Genomic DNA, 25,531 nt, shown 5'->3' on the forward strand with positions numbered 1-25,531 from the left:
TTGGTGTTGGTCGTGATTTCTCCCCCTCCATTCATAATTTTATTAATTTGGGTCCTTTCTCTATTCTTTTGTATAAGTCTGGCCAGTGGCTTATCAATCTTATTTATTCTTTCGAAGAACCAGCTTCTAGTTCTGTTGATCTGCTCTACTGTGCTCCTGGTTTCTAATTCATTGATCTCTGCTGTAATCTTGATCAACTGCCTTCTCGTGTGTGGGTTACGCCTGTTCTTTTGTTCCAGCTCCAGCTTCTTAAGGTGAGAATATAAAAACTGCATTTTAGATTTTTCTGTTCTTTTGAGTGAGTCTTGGATGGCTATGTTTTTACCCCTTAGGACTACCCATAGGTTTTGGACCGATGTGTTTTCGTTTTCATTGGTCTCCAAAAATTGTTTAAACTGATTTTTAATTTCCTGGTTTACCAAATCATTCTTGAGCAGGATGGTTTTTAGTTTCCAAGGGTTTGAGTTTCTTCCAGATTTTTCCTTGTGATTCAGTTCCAGTTTCAAAGCATTGTGGTCTGAGAATATGCAGGGAATAATCCCAATCTTTTGGTATCGGTTGAGACCTGTTTTGTGACCCAGTATATGGTCTGTTCTGGAGAAAGTTCCATGTGCATTCAAAAAGAATGAGTATTCTGTTGTTCTGGGGTGTAGTGTTCAATATATATCTATGAGGTCCATCTGGTCTAGTATGTCATTCAAAGCTCTTGTTTCTTTGTTGATTTTCTGCTTAGGTGATCTGTCTATTGCTGAGTGTGGAGTGTTGAGGTCCCCTACTATTATCGTATTATTACCTATATGTCTCTTTATTCTGGTTAAGAGTTGGCTTGTGTATCTAGCTGCTCCCCTGTTGGGGGCATAGATATTTATAATTGTCATATCCACTTTTTGGATACATCCTTTAAGAATAATATAGTGTCCTTCTGTATCTCTAACAACAGTCTTTAATTTAAAATGTAATCTGTCTGATATGAGAATTGCTACCCCAGCTTTCTTTTGAGGTCCATTGTCATGAAAAATGGTTTTCTATCCCTTCACTTTCAGTCTGGATGTATCTTTAGGTTCAAAATGAGTCTCTTGTAGACAGCAAATGGATGGGTCGTGTCTTTTGATTCAATCTGCAACCCTGTGGCGTTTATGGGAGCATTTAGGCCTTTCACATTAAGAGTGATTATTGAGAGATATGATTTTAATGATGTCATGTTGCCTGTGAACTCTTTGTTTCTATAGATTTAAATTTCTGTATCACTCTTGGGGCCTTTTTACTTTTATAGAACCACTCTTAATATCTCATGTACAGCTGGTTTGGTGGTTAGAAATTCCTTCAGTTTCTGCCACTCCTGGAAGGTCCTTATCTCTCCATCAGTTCTGAATGACAGCCTTGATGGATAAAGAATCCTTGGCTGCATGTTCTTCTCAGATAGAGCTTTGAAAATACCCTGCCAACCCTTCCTAGCCTGCCAGGTCTCTGTAGACAGATCTGATGTTATTCTGATATTTTCCCCTCTGTATGTAAGGATTTTCTTCCCCCTGGGCGCTTTCAATACTGTATCGTTGGATGTAATATTTGCGAAATGCACTATGATGTGACGTGGTGTAGGTCTGTTCTCATTGACCTTGGTGGGTACTCTCTGCCTCTTGGACACGAATGCTTGTTTCCTCTGTCAGATTAGGGAAGTTCTCAGCTACAATTTGTTCAAATATCTCTTCTAGACCTCTCTCTTTCTCCACCCCCTTGGGGATGCCAGTGATTCTGACATTGGAACCTTTCATTGAGTCAGTAATCTCCCGTAATCAACATTCTTGAGATTGGATTTTTTTGAGCCAAGTTTCTGTTTTCACTTTCTCTTCTACCATCCCATCCTCCAATTCACTAATTTGTTCTTCTGCCTCATTTACCCTGGCCTTTAGAGCGTCTAGTTTAGACTGCATTTGATTCATAGCATTTTACATTTCTGCCAGATTCGCTCTCATTTCCGCCCTTAGAGATTTTATATTCTCGTTAATATTTTCGTTAATATTATTTTCAATCCTACACATCATCTTGACCATTGTTACTCAACTCCATTTCTTTTTTTTATATAATTTTTATTTTGTTATATTAGTCACCATACAGTACATCCACAGTTTTTGATGCAATGTTCCATGGTTCATTATTTGCGTATAATACCCAGTGCACCATGCAATATGTGCCCTTCTTAATACCCACACCGGCCTATCCCAATTCCCCACCCCCTCCCCTCTGAAGCCCTCTGTTTCCCAGAGTCCACAGTCTCTCATGGTCTGAACTCCATTTCTAATAATTTGGTTATATCCATATCCATTAGTTCTGTGCCAGAGGCCACAGACTCATTATCTTTTCTTTGCTGGAGGGATATCTCTTCCTCATCATTCTGGTGAGTAGAGGTCACGGGGATGCCCAGAGCCCAAATTATTGACCAGAACCCAGGCAGTGTGCACTTGTTTTATAGGGACCTTAGGGATGTGGGCTTCTTGATTTTTCAGCCTGCCTTCTGGGGGAGGGGCCTGCCACGCTGATACTCAAGCAACCCTGTTTGGGTAGAGTCTCCTTGTCCCCTGCAAGAGGGGATGGGGATGGGCACAATGTGAGCTGGTGTTTCTAGGCTTTTGTTCTCTGGCGTCTTTCCCTGGCGGTTTTCTGTGACTCTTCTGAGAATCAGAGCAGCAGTGGCTGTATCTTAGCTTCTGTCTCAGAACAGAGAGATTGCAGTCTGCTCTCCTCTGAGCTCTCTTGGCCACTTTAACTCTGTTTCTGTCGGTGCTGCTGAAAACCCCGCAGCGCCCCGGGTTGTGTTCCCCTTGGCCACTCTCGCAGCCCTCACTTCCAGGCTGGCAAGTCTCTGTCCTTTGTGCTTCTAACCCCGCCAGCCTCTCCGGTTCCCGTTCGCGCTCCCGAGCTCTCAGTTTTAGTTTAGTTCGAGTGTGCGCTCTGGAGTTCCGGTTTTCAGTCTGGTCGCACTAGCGCGTTCCCAGGCTCAGGGTCTCAGTCTGCCCTCTCACAGGTGCTGGTCCGCCAGTCTGGCCCGCTCCCCGTGCAGGTGGCTACTGCTTCCCGGTGCCCAAGCACGTCAGCTCCCTCCCCCTTCCGTTTATCTTCCGATATCTGTGCACGGTTTCACGGCTCCCCACTTCGTACCTCAATACTCAGCGCTGGAGATGTTCATTTGTAGAGATCCAGATGTATCTTCCTGTGTCTCAGGCTGATTCCGTGGGCTTCAAGATGGTCTGGTAGATAATCCAGCTCGACTCGGGACCAGCTGAGAAAGGTGTCCCCTACTCCTCCTCCGTCTTTTCTCCTCCTTGCTGAAAGTGGTCGCTTTTCTGTTCATAGAGTTTCTGCTACTCTTTTCTTCATTCTCCAGTTGCGTTCATAGGTATTCAGAATGGTTTGGTAGCTCTCTAGCTGAATTCCTGGGACCAGACGAACTTTAGGTCTCCTGCTCCTCCGCCATCTTGGAACCGGAACCTCTCATTATGTGTATTTTAATGATTGTTTTTAAATAACATCCTTATTGAGATGTGATTTGCATACCATATAATACACCATTTGAAGTGCACAATTGAGTGGTTTTAAGTATTTTCATGGCTGTGCGACCATCACCGCAATCGATTTTAGAACATCGTCATTACCTCAGCAAGAAACCTGTACACGTGAGCATTCACTCCCCATTTCCCCTCAACCCACCCAACCACTAATCTAGACAACTGCTAATATACTTTCTATCTCTTAAGTTGCCTATTCTGGACATTTCATATAGATGGAGTCATATAACATATGGTCTTATGTGTGAGTAGTTTTTTTCATTTAGCATAATGTTTTCAAGTGTCATCCACATTGTATCAGTACACCATTCCTTTTTTAGCTGAGTGATATTCCACTGTATTGATATACCATATTTTGTTTATCTGTCCTCAGATGATGGATGTTTGGGTGGTTTCCACTCTTTGGCTGTTATGAATAATGCTACTCTGAACATTTGCCTATGTGCCTTTTTTATGGGGTGAGGATTCCTTAGCTTTCATTACATTTCACAAATGTAAGGACAATGTAAGGTACACTGTTGCTGTAGGATTTGGAGAGGGCATGAAGTTCAGCATTCGTGTATGACAACATCAGTACTTGATTGTACTGCATTGTTCAGAAAATCCTAGGTTGTATAGTAAACGTGAGTGTAAGTGAAATCTTTTTTTTTTCTTTTGTGAGTTTGGAAAGAGATAGCAGGGTCCAGAGTGATCTTAGGCAAGATGTTTAGTCTCTGTGCTTCAGCTTTGTCATTGTTAAATGAGGATGTGGTAATATCTCATGGAGCTCCTGGGATGCTAAAACAAGATACTGTCTGAACATTTGTTATAAACTGTGAAGAGCTATGCCAGCCTTCGTGTTTCGATTTGTGCATGGTTCTAATTATATTCATAAGGGCCAGGAGAGAGTAAAAGGAATTTATATAGAGCTCACATTCTTTTTTTTTAATTTTAAAAGATTTTATTTATTTATTTATTTATTTGGCAGAGAAAGAGAGCACAAGCAGGGGGAGTGGCAGGCAGAGGGAAAAGCAGGCTACCCACTGAGTAGGACCCCGCGATCATGACCTGAGCTGAGGACAGACGCTTAACTGCTTAACCGACTGAGCCATCCAGGCGCTCCTCACATTCTTATTTTAAAAAGCAACATTGAGAGATCCTAGGTAGTTTTCATCCTGCTTTGATATGGTATAGAGAGACTCACTAGAATTCTTGATAACTAATTGATGCTTAGTTATTTAGGCTGGAGACAGTGTTTTAGGTTTGTTTTTGTTAATCAAATCTGTTAACAGAGGCCTCTGTTCCTTTATCTTCAAAATTTGGCATCCCCTCACACAAATAAGACCTGTTTCATCCCCTCTTGGGAGCTGGTGTAGGGTGCCTGTGGTAAGAGGAGCTATATTTACATAGATCAAGCTATGGAAGTTGCCATCAGTTATCATATCCTGTCTTCTTCGGAGCTTACGCTCTTTTCTATTTTGATGTGACATCATATATGTGCACTGTGGAGCTGATAAAAGAAGCAGTTTTATTGATCCTGATCTTTGGTATCTAGCTGTTGAAGGGACTGCTTTCTGAATTGACTTTGCAATGGAGAAATGGAGGTTGAGCCACAGGGCTGCATGTTGTAAATCTAAAAGACATCTAAAATGTCTTTTTTAAAATGTCCAGTATTTTCAATATAATATGTTGGTTGTATTAATGAATTTCAAGTAAATGGTTTTCTCTCTTAGAGAGTTCAGGCATCTAAACATTGAGAGAGCAGATTATTTACTGAGTCACACATAGGTAACTGGTGAACTTGGGAAGAAAAATCACTCCTTCATTTTCAGTTTTTTAACAACAAAAACATCCTTCTCTTCCTTCTTCCTTTATATACAAAACTCAGCAAAATCTGAGTGTGATGTACTTTTCCCTTGATCATAATTCACGACCTCATCTTTAAGGCAATGTATTTAAAGGATCATCTCCCCTCCCCAATTTTTTTCTTTTGTCTCCCGAAATGTTAAAGTAAAGCAGTTTCATGAGCTGTTGAGTCTTTCCTTATACTTGTCCGTGGAAGGGCTTCGGCATGACCTCAGCAGACAACTGGGATGAAAACTGAGCATTCTCACAGTATTTAAATCTGGGAAGTAACACTAAAGAAGGAGCCAAATCAGCCTTGTGACTTTATTTTTTTAGTCAGGTGGAGGGGAGACAACCTCAGGATGGATGAATGTCCTGTTTAGCCCTAATGTGAATGCAGCCTGATGTGATTTGAGTGGTCTGACTAGGATGTAATGTTCGTAACCGAGGCTGTGCATCTGAATTGCCTGGTGAATCTTTTTCTTCCCCCCGAATAAATTTTTTGGTAACCTTAGGGTAGTCTTAGGTGGAACCTGAGCACCTGTAGCTTTACAAATACCGTGGGTGATTGTGCTGTGCTCAGGCTGGGCCACTGCTCTTGGGAGAATAGCCATTCTCCCTTGCCTGGTGATTTGCCTGGCTTCGGATTCGGGATGTAGGCTGAACTAGGGATTCCACACACCAAACCGAACTGGCCTGGAAAGCCTGGCCTGGCATTACCCTAAGAATGGAGGAATCTCAGCTATTTTCTCTACTTGTACAAAATCAAAATGTTCACCACAGAAAAAAAAACTGTGACCTGCAAGTTCTTTAAAACATGGACATGGGGGCGCCTGGGTGGCTCAGTTGTTGGGCGTCTGCCTTCGGCTCAGGGCGTGATCCCGGTGTTATGGGATCGAGCCCCACATCAGGCTCCTCCGCTATGAGCCTGCTTCTTCCTCTCCCACTCTCCCTGCTTGTGTTCCCTCTCTGGCTGGCTGTCTCTCTCTCTGTCAAATAAATAAATAAATAACTAAAATCTTTAAAAAAATAAATAAAACATGGACATGGTTTTGGTTTTACATGTGAAGTTTTTTCAAAGATTTTATTTATTTATTTGACAGAGAGAGGGAGAGAGAGCACAAGCAGGGGGAACAGCAGGGGGAGAGAAGCAGGCTCCCAGCTGTGCAGGGAGCCCGATGTGGGGCTCGATCCAGGACCCTGGTATCATGACCTGAGCTGAAGACAGACGATTAACCAACTGAGCCACCTAGGCGCCCCTACATGTGACTTTTCTAATTGGCTTTTAGGCCAGGAAGGAGGAGTCACCTCTTTAAACTATGCATACCCTTGTTACAATATTTATTGGTCATGTCCTAGTAATGTCTCACCAACTAGTCTATGCTCCAGGGAGGCATAAAGAAAATCTGGCCTGGCACAGTACCTGTCACATAAGGGAATTAATATGCAATCATTATAAAAATAGTAACCTTCTGAATGACAGAAGCCTGGGTTCTAAGGGAAAATGGTAGTTTCTCTTCTTTTTCTACCTGATTTTGAACACTTCCATTAAACTCTGCTTTGAGGTGCAAGTAAATATTGACTCTATTTTAATAGTTTTTTAAGAAGGTGCTAGAGATTATGGCTTTGCTGACTTGTATCTAGTAGGTAGTAAAAGCAATACATGTATTTTTAGTTTATCACATCAGATTCGTTTTGCTCCAAGGACTTCACCGGGGGTTGTTTTTCTAAGGGTGAAGGAAGGAGGCAGAAAATCATTTACAAAACATCTGCTTACCATGACATACCTTGGAGTTATTCTTTATTTTAGTGATCACTTTATAACAAAATAGCTTTGGAAGTAGAGTTATGTTTTCAGAGCCTTGACTAACCATTGACTCTAAATAAAACATTCCTTTGTTTTAAACCTGCCGGAAAAGCTTTTATGTTCCACTTCCCTTTTACCTGTTGCTTAAAAAAAATCAAAAACAAAAACATAATAGAACTGAATTTGGGTCTATTTAGTTCTTTTTTCTTAGGTTTCCAGGTAAAATACAGGACACCCAGTTGAGTTTGAATTCAGATAAACAATGAACTCTTTTTCTTATATCCTAAACATTGAACGGGGACAAGCTTCTGAAATGCAAATTTAACTGGGTGTTCTGTATTTTTATTTGCTAAATCTGGCAACCCTATGTTAACCCTAACTTCTCCCACCCCAAATGTTGAAAATAATCCTTGTTTTTTTTTAATTAATTAATTTTTTAAAAAAAACTGTTACTTTAATTCTAGTTAATTAACATAGTGTAATATTGGTTTCAGGGGTAGAATTTAGTGATTCATCACTTACATATAAAACATAATGCTGGGGCGCCTGGGTGGCTCAGCCTGAGCCTTTGGCTCAGGTTATGATCCTGGGGTCCTGGGATGGAGCCCTGCATCAGGCTCCCTGCTCAGCAGGAAGCCTGCTTCTCCCTCTCCCACTCCCCCTGCTTGTGTTCCCTCTCTTGCTGTATCTCTCTGTCAAATAAATAAAATCTTAAAAAAAAAATAAAACACAGTGCTCATCATTACAAGTGCCCTCCTTGATACCCATCACCCATTTAGCCCATCCCCCACCCACCTCCCTCCATTAACCCTCAGTTTGTTATCTGTCCTTAAGAGTCTTATGGTTTGTCTCACTCTCTTTTTTGCTTTTTTTCCCTTCACATATGTTCATCTTTTTTGCTTCTTAAATTCCACATATGAGTGAAATCATATGGTATTTGTCTTTCTCTGACTTATTTCACTTAGCATAATACACTCTAGCTCCATCCACCTTGTTGCAAATGGGAAAATTTAATTCTTTTTATGACCGAGTAATATTCCATTGTATGTATATATCACTTCTTTATCCATTCATCAGTCGATGGGCATTTGGGCTCTTTCCATAGTTTAGCTTTTGTGGATAGGGCTGCTGTAAATATCCAGGTGCATGTACCTCTTCAAATCTGTACTTTTGTATCCTTTGGGTAAATACCTAGGAGTACACTGGCTGGGTCCTAGGGTAGCTCTATTTTTAACTTTTTGAGGAAACTGTGTACTGTTTTCCAGAGTGGCTGTACCAGTTTGCATTCCTACCAACAGTGTAAGAGGCTTCCCCTTTCTTCGCATCCTTGCCAGGATGCAAAGTGGTTGACTTTAGTCATTCTGACAGGTGTGAGGTGGTATCTCATTATGGTTTTGATTTGTATTTCCCTGATGATGAGTGATCTCGAGCATCTTTTCATGTATCTGTTGGCCATCTGAATGTCTGCTTTGGAAAAATGTCTATTCATGTCTTCCGCCCATTTTTTAACTGGATTATTTGTGTTTTGAGTGTTGAGTTGTATAAATTCTTTACAGATTTTGGTACTAACCCTTTATCAGATATGTCGTTGCAAATATTTTCTCTCCCTCCATAGGCCGCCTTTTAGTTTTGCTGATTGTTTCCTTTGCTGTGCAGACGCTTTTTATCTTGATGAAGTCCCATAGTTCATTTTTGCTTTTGTTTCCTTTGCCTCTAGAGACATATCTAATAAGAAGTTGCTATGGTCAGAGTTCTTGCCTGTGTTCCCCTCTAGGATTTTGATGGTTTCCTGTCTCACATTTAGGTCTTTCATCCATTTCTAATTCATTTTTGTGTATGGTGTAAGACAGTGGTCCAGCTTCATTCTTCTGCATGCTGCTGTCCAGTTTTCCCAAAAACATTTGTTGAAGAGACTTTTTTCCATTGGACATTCTTTCCTGCTTTGTCAGAGATTAGTTGTCCATATAGTTGTGAGTCCATTTCTGGGTTTTCTATTCTGTTCCATTGATCTATGTGTCTGTTTTTGTGCCTGTACCATACTGTCTTAATAACTACAGCTTTGCAATATTGCTTCAAGTCCAGAATCATGAGCTTTGCTTTTCTTCTTCAAAATTGCTTTGGCTATTCAGGGTGTTTTGTGGTTCCATACAAATTGTAGGATTGTTTTTTCTAGCTCTGTGAAAAATGCTGGTGGTATTCTCATAGGGATTGCATTAAATGTGTAGATTGCTTTAGGTAGTGTAGACATTTTAACAATATTTTTTAAAAGATTTTATTTATTTATTTGACAGAGAGAGAGAGACAGCCAGCAAGAGAGGGAACACAAGCAGGGGTAGTGGGAGAGGAAGAAGCAGGCTCCCAGCAGAGGAGCCCGACGCGGGGCTCGATTCCAGGACTCCGGATCACGCCCTGAGCCGAAGGCAGATGCTTAATGACTGAGCCACCCAGGCGCCAGGACATTTTAACAGTATTTGATCTTCCAGTCCATGAGCATGGAATTTTTTCTCATTTCTTTGTGTCCTCTTCAATATCTTTAATAAGTGTTCTATAATTTTCAGAGTACTGATCTTTTATCTCTTTGGTTAGGTTTATTCCTAGGTATCTCATGGTTTTTGGTGCATTTGTAAATGGGATGGATTCCTTGATTTCTTTTCCTGCTGCTTCGTTATTGGTGTATAGAAATGCACCAGATTTCTATACACTAATTTTATATCTTGCAACTTTGCTGAATTCATGTATTAGGTGTAGCAATTTTTTGGTGGAGTCTTTTGGTTTTCTTTTTTTTTTTTTAAAGATTTTATTTATTTGACAGAGATAGAGACAGCCAGTGAGAGAGGGAACACAAGCAGGGGGAGTGGGAGAGGAAGAAGCAGGCTCATAGCGGAGGAGCCTGATGTGGGGCTCAATCCCATAACGCCAGGATCACGCCCTGAGCCGAAGGCAGACGCTTAACTGCTGTGCCACCCAGGCGCCCCGTCTTTTGGTTTTCTGTATAGAGTATCATGTCGTCTGCAAATAGTGAAAGTTTGACTTTTTCTTTGCCGATTTGGATGCCTTTTATTTCTTTGTATTGTCTGATTGCTGTTCCTAAAGTATGTTAAATAGTAGTGGTGAAAGTGGATATCCCTGTCTTGCTCCTGACCATAGAGGAAAAGTTTTTCTCCATTGAGGATGATATTAGTTGTGGATATTTCCTATATAACCTTTATGATGTTGAGGTATGTTACCTCTGTTCCTCCTTGTTGAGGGTTTTTTTAATCAAGAATGGATGCTCTATTTTTTAAATGCTTTTTCTGCATTGATTGAGAGGATCATATGGTTCTTATCCTTTCTTTTATTAATGAGTTGTGTCACATTGATTGATTTGTGAATATTGAACCACCCCTGCAGTCGGGAATAAATCCCAGTTGATCGTGGTGAATAATTCTTCTAATGTATTGTTGAATTTGATTTGCTAGTGTTTTATTGAGAATTTTTACATCCGTGTTCATCAGGGATATTTGCCTGTAATTCTCCTTTTTAGTGGGGTCTTTGTCTGGTTTTGTAATCAAGGTAATGCTGGCTTCATAGAAAGTTTGGAAGTTTTCTTCCAATTCTATTTTTTGGAACAGTTTGAGAAGAATAGGTACTAACTCATCTTGAAATGCTTGGTAGAATTCCCTTAGGAAGCCATCTGGCCCTGGGCTTTGTTTGTTAAGAGATTTTTGAGTACTGATTCAATTTCTTTACTGGTGGGTCTGTTCAAATTTTCCATTTCTTCCTTTTTCAGTGTTGGTCATTTTTATGTTTCTAGGAATTTGTCCATTTCTTCCAGATTGCCCAGTTTGTTGGCATGTAACTTTTCATAATATTCTCTTATAATTGTTTCTATTTCTGTGGTGTTGATTGTGATCTCTCCTCTTTCATTTGTTTTATTTATTTGGGTTCTTTCTCTTTTCTTTTTGATAAGTCTGGCTAGGGGTTTATCAGTTTTTCTTCCAAAGAAGCAGCTCTTAGTTTCATTGAATTTTTATAGTTTTTTGGTTACTATATCATTTATTTCTGCTCTAATCTTTATTATTTCCCTTCTCCTGGCTTTACCCTTTATTTGCTGTTCCTTTTCTAGCTCCTTTAGGTGCATGGTTAGGTTGTGTATTTGAGGCTTTTCTTGCTTCTTGAGGTAGGCCTGTATTGCAATATACTTCCCTCTTAGGACCACCTTTGCTCCCTCCCAAAGGTTTTGGACTGTGATGTTTTCATTTTCATTGGGTCCATGTATCTTTTTTTTTTTCATCTTTAATTTCCTGGCTAACCCATTCTTTCTTTAGTTGGATGTTCTTTAACCTCCATGTATTTGTAGTCTTTCCAAATTTTTTCTTGTGGTTGACCTCAAGTTTCATAGCATTGTGGTCTGAAAATAGGCATGGTATAATCTCAGTCTTTTTGTACTTGTGGGCTGATTTGTGATCCAGTGTGTAATCTGTTCTGAAGAATGTACCATGTGCACTTGAAAAGAATGTGTATTCTGCTCTTTAGGATGAAATGTTCTGAAAATGTCTGTTAAGTCCATCTGGTCCAGTGTGTCATTCAAAGCCATCGTTTCCTTCTTGATTTTCTGTGTAGGTGGTCTGTGCATTGCTGCAAGTGTGGTATTAAAGTCCTCTACTTTGGGGCACCTGGGCGGCTCAGTCGTTAAGCATCTGCCTTCGGCTCAGGGCGTGATCCTGGTGTTCCGGGATCGAGCCCCACGTCAGGCTCTTCCACTGGGAGCCTGCTTCTTCCTCTCCCACTCCCCCTGCTTGTGTTCCCTCTCTCACTGGCTGTCTCTCTCTCTGTCAAATGAATAAAATCTTAAAAAAAATTAAGTCCTCTACTTTTATTGTATTATTATCAATGAGTTTCTTTATGTATGTTATTAATTGATTTATATATTTGGGTGCTCCAAAGTTGGGGGCATAAATACCTAGAGTTGTTACATCTTCTTGATGGACAGACCCCTTAATTATGATACAGTGCCCTTCATCTCTTGTTAAGTCTTGGTTTCAAATCTCGTTTGATATAAGTATGGCTAATCTGAGTTTCTTTTGATGTCCATTAGCATGATAGATGGTTTTCCATCTCCTCACTTTCAATCTGCAGGTGTCTTTAGGTCTAAATTTGGTCTCTTGTAACTCTTAATGATAGCAAACAAACTGAGGATTGATGGAGGAAGCTGGGTGGGGGATGGGCTTGATGGGTGATGGGTATTATTAAGGAGGGCACTTGTTATGATGAGCACTGGCTGTTGTAAGTGATGAACCCCTGAATTCTACTCCTGCAACCACTATTGTACTGTATGTTAACTAACTAGAATTTAAATAAAAATTTGAAAAAAATATGTATGTCTTGATAATGCCAGTAAAAAATAAAATAAAATGAGTCTTGTAGGCAGCATGCACGTGGGTCTTGTACGTGGGTCTTTTTTAAAATCCATTCTAGTACGCTGTGTGTTTTGATTGTGGTATTTAATCCATTTACATTCAGAGTGATTATTGATAGATAAGAATTTGGTGCCATTGTATTACCTGTAAAGTTGGTGTTTCTGGTGTTCTCTGTTCTTTCCTAATTTTTGTCATCTTTGTTCTTTTTTTCCCCCATCTGAAGAGGCCCCTTCTATATTTCTTGCAGGGATGGTTTAGTGGTCATGAGCTCCTTTGGTTTTGTTTGTCTGGGAAATTCTTTATTTCTCCTTCTATCCTGAATGACAGCCTTGCTGGATAAAATATTCTTGGCTGCAGATTTTTTCCCATGCAGCATATTGAACATATCCTGCCACTTTCTTCTGGCCAGCCAAGAGTTTATGGAGGTATCTGTTGGAAACCTGTTCTGTCTTCCCTTGTAGGTTAAGGACTCTTTTTCCCTTGCTGGTTTCAGGATTCTTTCCTTGTCTATGTATTTTGTGATTTGGCTGTGATATGTCTTGGTGATCATCAGCTTTTGTTGAATTTAATGGGAGTTCTCTGTGCTTTTTGGATTTCAATGTCTGTTTCTTTTCCCAGATTAGGATAGTTTTCAGTTATAATTTGTTCAAATAAATCTCCTTTTTCTCTCTCTTCTTCTGGGACCCCTGTGATAGAAATGCTATGCTTCATGGAGTTGCTGAGTTTCCTGAGTCTACATTGGTGATCCAGTACTTTTCTTTCCCTCTTCTTTTCAGTTTCATGGTTTTCCATGCTTTTATCTTCTGTATCACTGATTTACTCCTCTGCTTTGTCCATCCTCATTGTCATGGCAGCCATTCAGGTTTGCATCTTGGTTATAGCATTTGTAATTTTGGCCTTACTAGATTTTAGTTCTTTTATCTCTGCAGTAAGGGATTCTCTGGTGTCTTCTATGCTTTTCTCAAGCCCAGCTAGTATCTTTATAATTGTTGATTTAAATTCTGGTTCAAACATCTTACTTGTATCTGTATTGATTAAATCCCCGGCCGTGACTTCTTCCTGTTCTTTCTTTTGGGGTGAATTCCTCCACCTTGTCATTTATTCTAGGTCACTGTTTTTTTGTGTGTGTGATTGTTAGGAAAGCCTGTTATATTCCTGCTCCTAAGGGTAATGGCTGTATTAAGAAGAGGTAAAAAAAAAAAAAAAAAAAGCTAGATCCTATTTCCCCTAGAGCTGAAGCTTTGCAGTACTCTGTGATCAGTAGATTTGGTGCATGTGAGGGATTTGCGCTGGTCTTCTGGGGGAGGGGCCTGATGCACTGATTGTCTGGTAGATTTGCCCTAGTGGAGATGCACCTGCAGGGGGTGGGGAGGGGAGGCAGGAGGGTGCTTGGTGCACGTAGCTCCAGACTCCAGGTCCACTGGTGCTGTGTTGCTCGTTGAAGTAGGTCAGTGGTGATGGGGACGGGGGGCGGGCAATGGCATCGCTCTGCTCTCTTGTCCCCAGAGCAGAGAGTTCCTGTCTACCACTCTTCAGAAAGCCCTCACAGAAAAGCAAATATTCACCCCTCTTGTGCCCCTGGCCTCTGTCAGATCCCTGCCTCCAAGCTGTCTGCCTGCCAAGTGGTACAGAACTCCTGTGTTTTATCTCAGACACATGGCTTGGTTTCAAAACTCCAAACTCCGAATTTTAGGGACGTGGTGCACGTGGACCCATGCTGATCCTCTGAGAGAGGGTCTCCCCACACTGCTGATGGTGCCCATTAGCACGATTGCACAGTGACTGGAGTTTATGGTAAAGTGCAGCAAAAAGCTGGCACCAAGGTTTGCTTCCCTCAGCAGGTGTCTCTGTTCCTGTGCTAATAAATGGGGTCTCACTTTGGCATCTGCTAGCTTTTGTGTCCGCTGAGAGGCTGTTCTACCTCCCCCAGATGCCCTACAAGAAGGGAAACTATTTCTACCTGTGCAACTCAGGGGATCCTCAGAGCACACTGTCCACTCCTGGGCTTCTGCCCTCCTTCCCCACAGGAGCACTGCTCTGCCTGCGTCCCAGCGGTGGCCCGGACTTCTAAAACTTCAGACTTTGGGCTCCAGTGCTTGTAAAAACTTGAAATAATCTGTCAGTCTGGTGTTGAATGGTGTTGGGTAAGTCTATCTCTCTCGTGCAGTTCCCCGCATGCTGCCTTCTGTTTCTCTCTTTCCTCTCTCTGAGATTAAGACTCCCTCCCCTCCGCGGCACCCACAATTCTTTTCTCCCCGGTATCATGTCCTACTTCCACGATGTGGCTTCTTTTCTCTCTAGTTCTCCAGTTCGTTCTCTTCACCATTCAGGTGGATCTCTCAGGTGTTCAGAAAGTTTTGATTTTTATTTAGCTGTGATTTAGAGACGAGGCAAGCCTAGCTCCCCCTACTACTGTGCCATCTTAACTCCCTCCTCAGGCCTTGTTTTTTAAATGACACCTAAATCAGTGCTACTGGGATTTGATTTAAATTAAATTGTTTTAAGTTAAAGGTCAGAGGTTTTGATGTAATAATTTTTGAAAAGGGTGTGTTCTTGTATGTGTTAGCTTGTTTACAAGCCATGTTATAATGGCAACTTCTCCCTCTTCAGAAGGAGTATTTTAATGATGTTTTTTTATTTGCCTCCCAGCCTCTATTTCATTGTTTGAATTGTATATGCATGCCAGTCTGATTTGTAGGGAGAGAAATTAAAATATATCTCAAAACTGTCACCTTTAGAAAACATTCCCTCATTAGAGCAAAATAAATAATGGCTTTATCGGGAACTTGGAATCAGAGAACTTCAGGCTGGGAAGTACCTTGAAGTACTTCACCTCTGTAAGCCTCACCATTTTCATCACTAAAGTGATAGTAATGGAATCAACCTCTTAAGGTAGTGTGAGGAGTAGATCAGATAATGCACCAAAAGTGCTTAATACTTACCACCAAGGAAGTTTTTAATAAATAGTGACCTCTGGTAAAGAAGGGAGTAATATATGTATAATATTAGGTACCTGCTGTAACTTTCAGACCTTTTTAGAAAACCTTTGTAAGTAAATCTTTGTACGCTTAGTGTGAGTGTGTGTGTGCATGTGTAGTTGTTAAAATGGTTTTTGTAAATAAAAGGGGGAGCTGTCAAGTTTATTCTGAATAAAGAGAAGTAGCAGAGAGTGATCAAATGGCAATTTCTGCTGTAGAAACTGAATTCGTGATTGTCCCAGGGGAGGACATCTTGCAACACACTAGAGAATTCCTCTAGTAGTAGTAGTAGTAGTAGTAGTAGTAGTAGTAAGAACTAGAAAGAACAGGGGAGAGGATGTCTACTTGAAGTTTTAATTTTTTTAATTTTATAAAAACATTCCTCTGTCATAGTTGTATATGTCATGGATGATAAGTAAATAGAGTTCAGTGAGATTCAAGAGGTTTCATCTTGGTTTGCATTTGCTATGAAACATGCATGTTTTTAAATATACACAATTGCTGAAGCCTCTGTAGAGTTTTCTTTTTAAAGATTTTACTTGTTTATTTGACAGAGAGAGAGAGAGAGCAAGCCAGAGAGCTCAAGCAGGGGAAACAGCAGAGGGAGCAGGAGAAGCAGGCTCCCGCTGAGCAGGGAGCCCGATGTGGGGCTCAGTTCCAGGACCCCAAGATCATGACCTGAGCCAAAGGCAAACGCTTAACCAACTGAGCCACCCAGGTGCCCTGCCTCTGTAGAAATTTTAAGGTGCTTTATAGACAGCATTAAGTAGGGAAGAGTCAGGTTTACCAGGTCCGCATTAGAACGAGGATTTGACTTCCTGTATGATTCTCATTCTTTTGTTATTTCATTGTGAAGATAATTTTTTTTAAATGGCTGCCTTTGGGTTTCATTTTGTTGCTACAGATATGTGACACACTTGTTGAGGGGAGGGGAGTGCCAAGAAAAGTGTATCCGCAGATATGATTAGGTCTGCATTATTAATCCTGTTTGGAGGTTGTACAATTAAAAAATGCTCGGCTTAACACTAATTAGGTTTCCATGTTCTGAATTAGGAGTGTCTGGATATCACTGTTGAAATATTTGATATTTGATCATTTGGCTATAGTTTAGAATATCCCAGGAATGTGTGTCAATTTTTGTTGCTTTGTGATAATTTTGCATTCGATTTTATTTGGGACTGTTATTAGATAGAAGATGATTAAAGTGACTTTCAGAACCTTGTTTTTAGTATAAGAGTTTTTTAAAAAAATGATTTTGAGACGATTTGAAACAAAGTGTATGGAGTGAATAAGATAAGACCTGGGTTTGGGTTGAAACTCCTTTATTAACAAACACTTCAGTGCGGTGTTGGGCATAAAATAGGGGTTCAGAGAGTATGTGCAACTTGTTGATCTGACAGGTATATCTGTTTTATGAAACTCTAGTGTTAACAATGTTAAGGATTTAGATGTGAATATTGAAGACCACTGTGGTTTTTAAAAAATGCAGTCAACTTATTATATTCTAGCTGTAGTTTAATTTCTACATGGATTTTAAAGTACACGGTATGGGTCTTGAACAGTGTGGGTCTAAAATAGCAGGAGACGGTTTGGTAATTACTGTTTGTAGTGGGATGACTTGGAGCAGTAAATGCTTTAATTGGAAGTCAAATAGCTATCAAGAGATGACAGCTCTAGCATGTACTTTTTTGGAATGTAGAGAAGGTGATGATTATGGAAAAGTTATCCGCTGAAGCTGATATTTTGGGGGAGAATATGAAAGGTGTTAAAATGTCTGATTTTAAAGTAAAATAATGGATTTGGACAACTCTGATCACAGTGTGACTTTTCTATGTAATAAATTTATGTGCAACTGTTGAGACATTAAAAACAAGTATTTCAAATGTGTTCCCAAGAAATATTACTGAATATTTCTTTTGAGGCAAATCCACATTTTCCCTCCCTATTGAAAAACTGTTCTGGCTGTCTAGATTGTCTGTTTGTACAGGTCTAGCAGACAGAAAGTAGGCTTCAGTACTTTTTGTAGGTCACCAACTTTCATTTCCTTGACAAGCATATTGTGAAGATTAATTCCAGAAATGAAAGGTGCTAGCGTAATAGTGTAGTTTTATATAAAAACCACAGTATGTGAAATAGTTTTATTTACTTATTTAATTTATTTTTTTAATTTGAGTATAGTTGACACACAATGTTATATTAGTTTCAGGTGTACAACATAACGATTCCACAATTACGGTATCATGGACTATATTCTTTATGCTGTGCCTTTTATTCCCATGACTTATTCATTCGGTGACTGGAAGCTTCTGTCTCCCACTTGCCTTCACACATCCCTTTATCCCCCTCCCCTCTGGCCACCATCAGTTTGTTCTTTAAATACAGCCTGTTTTAAATGGGCTGTGTGTGTGTCTGTGTGTGTGTCTGCGTGTGTGTCTGTGTGTGTGTGTGTGTGTGTGTGTGTGTATAGGTATGTGTGGATAGTTTTCTGAATTTAAGGAATATTTATAAAGGTTACAGGCCTATATTCTTGCTATTGCTCAATTATGGGTCATATTTTAGAGAGTTAATATCTGTAATATGATACCACTGTGGTTACTCTAAGAAACCAAATGTCATTTGTGTCGGGGATATTTCATTGCTTTTTCCTGTCAGAAAAAATAAATGCAGCTTGGTAAAAAAGGAGTAGTGATGAATGGTGTACTGAGGTAATACATGTTTGCATATGCCATTTTGATGCTGTGTTGGAATATTTTAGGTATGCTCTGGATAGGCAGATGGGGATTTATAAGTACATAAACTGTAAATCAGTCTGTTCAGTCAAATCATTTCACTTATATGGGAGAAGGGGGTAGAACAATATGAGATTTTCACATACAGAAAAATATGTCAGCCTTTTAACATTCCCTTTTGGGTTGGTTAGGTGGGTAGGTGCAACTTTGCATTATTATTACTTGGGCACCTCAGGATATGAAAGTGTTGACCAGAAGGAAATGTACAGAAAAATGGCAGAAAGATCTAGGGGATAAAGTATTTGATTGAAAAAAAAACAGGCAAAAGGAACAAATTATCAATAATTTGCAAAAGAGGTCTTGGAAGTTAGGTTATGCATTCTTGAAAACAGCAGCAAAAGTAGAGGATTGATTTGTTTGTGTCATTCTCATTACTAAAAGGATTAGAGACAAAGTAGACGGGGTACTTATCTTGGTGATGCGGGTTTTAGATCAAGGTGATTGGAGGGGGAGAATGGGAAGAACCTGGTTTTCATCCTGTGGAAGTTTTTCTCTTACCTTGAGCTGTGGGCTTGCTGCCCTCTTGTAGGGGGAGCTTCATTCATCCTGGTTGGATAATACATACTTGGGCAGCTCAGTGGGAGGGCGACTGCATGATCTTTTCAATTCCTGTCTCCAGTGTTGATATCAAGGAAGCATTTTCAATAATATTTATCAAGTCATTCCATTTACGTCCCTGTATCCTAGTGAAAAATATCTTGCTTCGGTGGTAGTTTGTACATGTAAGCTTTTAGGCTTTAAGTATGTAATAGGTCTTAATAGCATTGTTACTGTATGTGTTAAGTAATATTTTCCCTTAAAGCTCTAATCTGGACTAAAATTTATACTACTTTCTTTCTAGGACAGCCAGTAGAGGGGACTTCATGTTTTCTGCGGATCGTTTGGTAGGTGGAGGCTTTCCATTTTTCTTTCATTGTTCCTAGTGATATAATCATAGTAGGCCAGGTGACTTTTTCGTTCTATTCTGGGCGGTGAAAGAGATTGTGCCAAGTAATCGTCATCCTGGTAGGCTTCTGAAGTATTATTTCTACTCTTTCATTAAAGCTGTGCCTCAATCCCTTTCACCTCAAAACATTGCCCATGAACTCATCTCTGTCATTCTGAGGTACTTCTACCTCTCAGGTGGGTCTTGGCAACCCTTAGATATGTCATCTTAGGACAGTGAAGTGAAGTACATTAAAAGAAAACCAAAGATGTAAGGAGACCTAGTAGTTACCCTTGTGGTACTCATTTAATACAGAAACACTAATACCCCCACTTGTAATTTGCCTGAGGGGTTATTTATTTTGCCTTTTCTGTACTATCCTCACATGTGAAATACTAAGTTGGACTGGATATACTTTCCTCAGGGACTTCCTGTTAAGGACTGGCCAAGCCCAATTCAGTTTATTTATTTATTTATTTATTTTTAAATTTGTGAAGGAAACCTTTTTTAAAAATTTTTTAAAAATTTAAATTTAAACTCAATTAGCCAACATGTAGTACATCATTAGTTCCAGATGTAGAGTTCGGTAATTCATGAGTTGCCTCTAACACCCAGTGCTCATCACGTCACGTGCCATCCTTAATGCCCATCACCCAGTTACGCCATCCCCCCACCCATCTCCCCTCCAGCAACCCTCAGTTTGGTTCCTGTAGTTAAGAGTCTTTCATGCTTTGTCTCCCTTTCTGATGACTTCCCATTCAGTTTTCCCTCCTTTCGCCTATGATGCTCTGTGCTGTTTCTTATATTCCACATATGAGTGAAACCATATGATAATTGTCTTTCTCTGATTGACTTACTTCTTTCAGCATAAAACCCTCTAGTTCCATCCACATCACTATAAATGGTCAGTGTTCATCCTTTCTGATAAGCCCAGTTCAGTTTAGCTAGTGAAGTCTGAGAGGATCTCAGGCCAAGTTGGGTTGTTTTCAGGTAAAGCGCTGCATTTCCTTCTTGTGTTTACATCTAAGTGTGCTCAGTGCTTAGAATAAGGTTGACACATTTTCTGCTGTGGCGATTAGTGTTCATCTATTGATGAAATATGTGCTGAACTCGAGTCAGGCACTGGGCTAAGCTGTGTTGCAGGGGGAGGAGATACCGCAGTGAAGACAACAGACGTTGTCCCTGATTTCATGGAGTTCACATTCGAAATGCTGTTGTCAGTATTTAGTTTGGGAAAGAAAGAAAAGTGGCTTATTAACCAAACAGGTGTAATCGGAGAATAGAAGATAGATTGTTAAAGGGAGCATGAGGGGGAAAAAGGCATGAAACTTTTCATTTAGATTTTCCCTGGGGAAAATATTAATTCCAAAGGTGTGTAGGCAGCGCCTGTCATGCTTTTGGCTTTAAGTCTCCCTGGTTCAGAGGCCACTTCTGTTTACAATCATTTGAGCTTCCAGGGGCAGTAATAACCCTCGGATCGCATCGAGGTCAGTGTAGTTGACACTCCTGGAGCGATAGTTAGGCCATTCTGTCTTTATGCTTTTATCAAACCGAAGGAATGGGTTCAAGGAGGAAGGAACTTGTGTCATTGGCTACTGTGGAGAAAACAGAAGTGTTGGTGTTCATTAGTAGAAAATGGTTCTTCTTTCCTTTGCTTTCTTTGCCTTTTGTCTATAGAAGGTAGGAGTTAAGTTCATGGTTATTGTAAAATACTTGCTTGAAAGGGCAGGCATTATATTGTAATCAAATAAGATGATAAGGACCCATGACAATTGACAGGAGGGGATGGTAAATTGGACCTTTTGTGTTCTCTGCAGTTGGCTTTGAAGGTTCTGATATTGGGAGAGTGTACAGAGGGTCTTTTGAGGTTGTGGTTGGGACTGGCGCTATTTAGGTTTGTGGTATTGAGGATTTCTAGTACACTGTCTGTTCTAGCACAAGGGTCCCATTATAGTTGACGTTAATTCTATCCTAGATTTGTCAGGATTGGCTTCCCTGGCACTCCGATCTTGAGTTCCTTATATTAAGTCACCCTTCTGCTGGTTTTATGTTCTCCTGCAAGGCTTGGACATACTGATTTCTGTCCCAGAGTTGCAGGAGATGGGCAGGAGGTAAGACTCTTTAGAGGAGTGTTACTGGGAGAGGCGCCAGGGTAGCTCAGTCCATTAAGTGCCTGACTCTTGATTTTGGCTCAGGTAGGTCATGAACTCAGGGTCATGAGATCACATCCTACGTCAAGCTCCACGCTCAGCAGGGAGTCTGCTTGAGACTCTCCTTCTCCCTCTGCCCACTCCCCCCCCCACGCTATTTCTCTACCTCTCTCTCAAATAACTAAATCTTAAAAAAAGAAAGAAGAAGAGTGGTACTAGGAGATGTAGCCTATCCAAAGAAAAGGATCCTTTTTTTCCCTTCCACTTGCTCATAAGAAACCTTCACCTCCCCAGAAGGTGGTGGCTAGAGATGAATGTGCATACATACACAGTGTTCATCAGGTTGCTGGACCCACTGCTGCTTTAGGCTGACAAAATGCTGGCCCATTTAGCATTGATCATTTTAATGGCAGCAAGGTGTTGTGTTGTGATGACAGAACATGGTCTTTCTCCCTGCTGTTCCCAATTCTTAATCAGTAATGTAATATTGATTAGAGAAAAAGTGCATTGCAGACTCAGCACTGCCTTTATTGTAGTAGGCTCTGGGTGCTCATAGGAATATCATATCTGGATTTTGGAGGGTATTTCTAGTAGCTCTGATGGATTCTTTCCTCTGTACCACACATTAAGATCATTTGGAGCCTTTTTTTTTTTTTTTTGAAGCCAAGAAGCCCCAGTGCATTCTACTGGCTCCTACTTCAAGCTCAGGAAATTGATTCAGCCCTGTCCATTCATTTATTTCCTCCTGAGAAGTTTCAGGTTTTATTTGCATTATGACGAGCCTTTGTTAAAAGGAATCCAACTTAATTTCAAAGTACTGAACAAGGAGGAGAAGTTCCCAGCGGGCACTGTTTTCAGAGTTACCAGAAGCATATTACTTCCAAGGGTGACTCTTGTCACTTGTAGTTTCGCATCTCTCATAGTATCGGCTGGACTAACTGAACGAGAATCGGAAAGCATACTTGAGCCTTTTGGCAGCAGTCGTGCACCTCCCAAGGTTGGATACCCAGCAGCAAGCAGCCTAGCATTTGGATCTGTTTCTGCATCTAACCCGTGATAGGGGGCCCCCTTCCTACCTCCGTAAGCTAAACCCTCACCTGTTGTGTTACTGACTTTGCGCCTAATGTTCAGCTCCTGAAGCTAACAGCTAACACTAGACCTGGCAGGCTCTCACCCTCCTTCTTCTTTTGACTCTCTAGATCAGACTTGTTGTGGAAGAGGGACTGAATCAGCTGCCATATAAAGAATGCATGGTGACCACCCCAACAGGTAACCAGGGCTGTTACTCTCAGATTCTTGTCATGAAAATTCTGAGAATTTGGGGGGAAAAAGCAGTTTGAGTAAATCAGTATGCAAAATGAGGAGTCTAGGTGAAGTTGTTCTTTTAAACAACTTAATAAACTCAGAGACATTTAGTAAAGAAATTTATGTGGATGACTTTGTTAATGGCTTGCTTGTCAATTCAAGTTAAAGTTAATAAATATTCTTTAGCATGCAAGTGTTGCCCTTGATGACAGCCCATTGGGACCAGAGTTAAGAATTGCTGGCAGCTTATCTTCACTTCTGTGGGGAAGCTGCTGGTATGAATAAATGGGTGGGTTGGTTTGGCATTGAAAGTCCAGGTAAAAGAATGAGGCGTAAAAAAGACGAAGAAAACTAAAAATGATGAGATCCAGAGAGAGTCCTTTGTTTTACTCTAATAGACACAGCTGAAGATCCCTGTTTCAGGGATTTGAAATTCTGATTTTGTTCTCTAGTAAATAATGGAATCTGTTCTATTCAAAGGTTGACTTTATGAAAATTAGGGGCTGAGCTTGTTGCATCATAATTGATACAGATTCAGGATGACACCAAGGGTTGAACACGTCCTGGTAACTACTTCAGCCTTTGTCTTCTGCTTTTTAAGGCAGAGTGGAAGCTCATAAAAAGGGAAGGAATGAGGAGGCTCTCTGCTGTGCCTCACAGTGAGGTCCCAGTTTGAGTTGATGGGGTTATAGCGCTCAGAGTGCAGTGATTCCCCTCTGAATTCAATTTGAGGAACGTGTATGTGAATATCATGCTGTCATAAGTCCTGTTCCTACTCGATGAAGTCCCCATCTCCCAATTATCCCCCCAGGTTTCTTATGAAGAATTAAGAAATAACTGAAAAATCATGACTTCTCATTACTTTCACAGGGAACCTAAGAGGTTATACAGAATGTCTAGACAAGAGTTGCTCTGTACCCATTGGCTTTAAACTATAGGCACTTTAAAAATAAGTGGATTGCTCCAGTAATGAGAGAGAAATTCTTTGATTTTATTCCCCAACAGGGTACAAGTATGAAGGAGTGAAATTTGAGAAGGGAAATTGTGGGGTCAGCATAATGAGAAGCGGTAGGTTTGCATATGTGTGATTCTTGTCTCTTTGCACGCACAGAAAAACAGTTGTTTTCTGGGAGAGGGGTGGGCTTTTCTGTCATAATTGCAGCCTGCCTTAACTTAAATCTCACCACCTGTGTTGTCTGTCCTCATGGTGCCTTGGATCATGGCCTGTGTGTTGCTGAGTTTGACCAATTTTAACTGCAGAGCATCTACTCTAGTGGCCTGGCCCACGGGCAAGCCAGCTTTCGGAGAGATTCAGGGTAGGATAGGAGGATGAGAAGGTGCCCGCTTGGGGAGAACAGGGCAGCTTGAAGACTGATGGAATATGGCACAAATTCAGGCCTGTGGAACTTTGGATACCTGACTGGAGAAATATATAGTTTTTTTCTTAAATTGCTTTTGTAGGGAACAGTCCTACCCTGTCGGGAGCTGGACTGAATGACTTATTCAATGTTTTTAGTTTTATATTTGATGTGTATGTGACCATAGGGCAAAAGCACTTAACTGTTATTAACTCTAGGCATTTCCAGTTGCTGGTCTTATAAATGCTGTATTTGTGTTTGAGTCCGACTGATTACTCTTTTAAACCAATCCTTTGTGCAACAAAATCACGTGCCTGTAATTAGAATGTCTGCCTGTTCCATGGGGATGATTACTTCCTTTTGGCAACTACCTAACTAAATAAATAAATTTTTACACAAGATCCAAGGTTCGGTGGAAGCCTCACTTGCACTGGAGACAGGTGGATTTTTTTTTTCACCTATAAGCATTGCCTTTTCTCTGGCTGTGAATTTCTGTTTGTGAACAGTTGAATGCCTCAAGTAGAATAGGAGCTTTAAGCTCCCTTTTTAATAGAAGGTAGCTTTTAAGCAATGACAGGATTTTCAGGACAATGTTATTTCTGGTGAAGACAATGGAGATGGGCTTTTAAGGCATTTTTTCTTCTATTTCAGTCCAATTCTTGCCCTAAAGGCAGCAGCGTCCTCACATGCCTGGTATATAGCAGATGACCATGGGGTCATGCACAGTCAGGGTTATTTTTTAACCTTATTAGCTATTGGCGGATTTTCATATATATTAGAAACTGCTTTTATGTTTACACCAGTGATAGAAAGTTTCCTCTTAAAATAAATGTAAAATAGTTAAAACTATGAAGTAAATAATAGTGCAGATAGAGTTCTGATACAGCCTAAAATCTGGAAGGTGGTACGAGAATGATTCATTTTGGCAATCATTTCCTTAAAGGAATTTAGACTAAAAAATAACTGTGTTCAGAAACCAAGGGGGTAGTAATAGTGTTGGTTATGGTTCTTGGCGGAGGGGAGGGAAGGAACAATATAGTTTTTCACTGTTTGCCGGCAAACTTCTGCCGTTGAAGTCATTGCTGGGGTGTAGTGATACCTCCTGATATCACCTTGCTCTGTAGCCCAATTCTTCCATAAATCTTCTGTATTTTTTTTTCAGATGAAAATAACAGGTTGAGGTGGTTTAAAGGCTTCCTTAAAATAATAGGAGTAAAATGGTCCTGATACTGGAAAAGCTCAGGGAGCAGCCCAACAAAAAACACTTTATTTATTTTTTTTTAAAGATTTTATTTATTTATATGACAGCCAGCGAGAGAGGGAACACAGCAGGGGGAGTGGGAGAGGAAGAAGCAGGCTCCCAGCGGAGGAGCCTGATGTGGGACTTGATCCGGAATGCCGGGATCACGCCCTGAGCCGAAGGCAGACGCCCA

The 25,531-nt window shown here is 40.5% G+C and overlaps 1 protein-coding gene across 9 annotated transcripts in view; it reads left to right on the forward strand.

The window, feature by feature from the left end:
- UPRT (uracil phosphoribosyltransferase homolog) overlaps positions 1 to 25,531 on the forward strand; it is a 35,520-nt gene that overhangs the window by 5,058 nt on the left and 4,931 nt on the right. For 7 of the 9 annotated variants that reach the window (XM_026487195.4, XM_057312623.1, XM_057312606.1 and 4 more), the window contains exons 2-4: positions 19,202 to 19,244; positions 22,635 to 22,704; positions 23,746 to 23,808. In XM_026487195.4, the coding sequence (XP_026342980.1) occupies positions 19,202 to 19,244; positions 22,635 to 22,704; positions 23,746 to 23,808 (176 nt within the window). The remainder of the gene's footprint in view (positions 1 to 19,201; positions 19,245 to 22,634; positions 22,705 to 23,745; positions 23,809 to 25,531) is intronic. The other 2 variants (XM_057312609.1, XM_048213376.2) reach the window with 1 other exon arrangement.

Source organism: Ursus arctos, chromosome X (genome assembly GCF_023065955.2).
Source record: "Ursus arctos isolate Adak ecotype North America chromosome X, UrsArc2.0, whole genome shotgun sequence".
In the NCBI taxonomy this organism is placed as follows: domain Eukaryota; kingdom Metazoa; phylum Chordata; class Mammalia; order Carnivora; family Ursidae; genus Ursus; species Ursus arctos.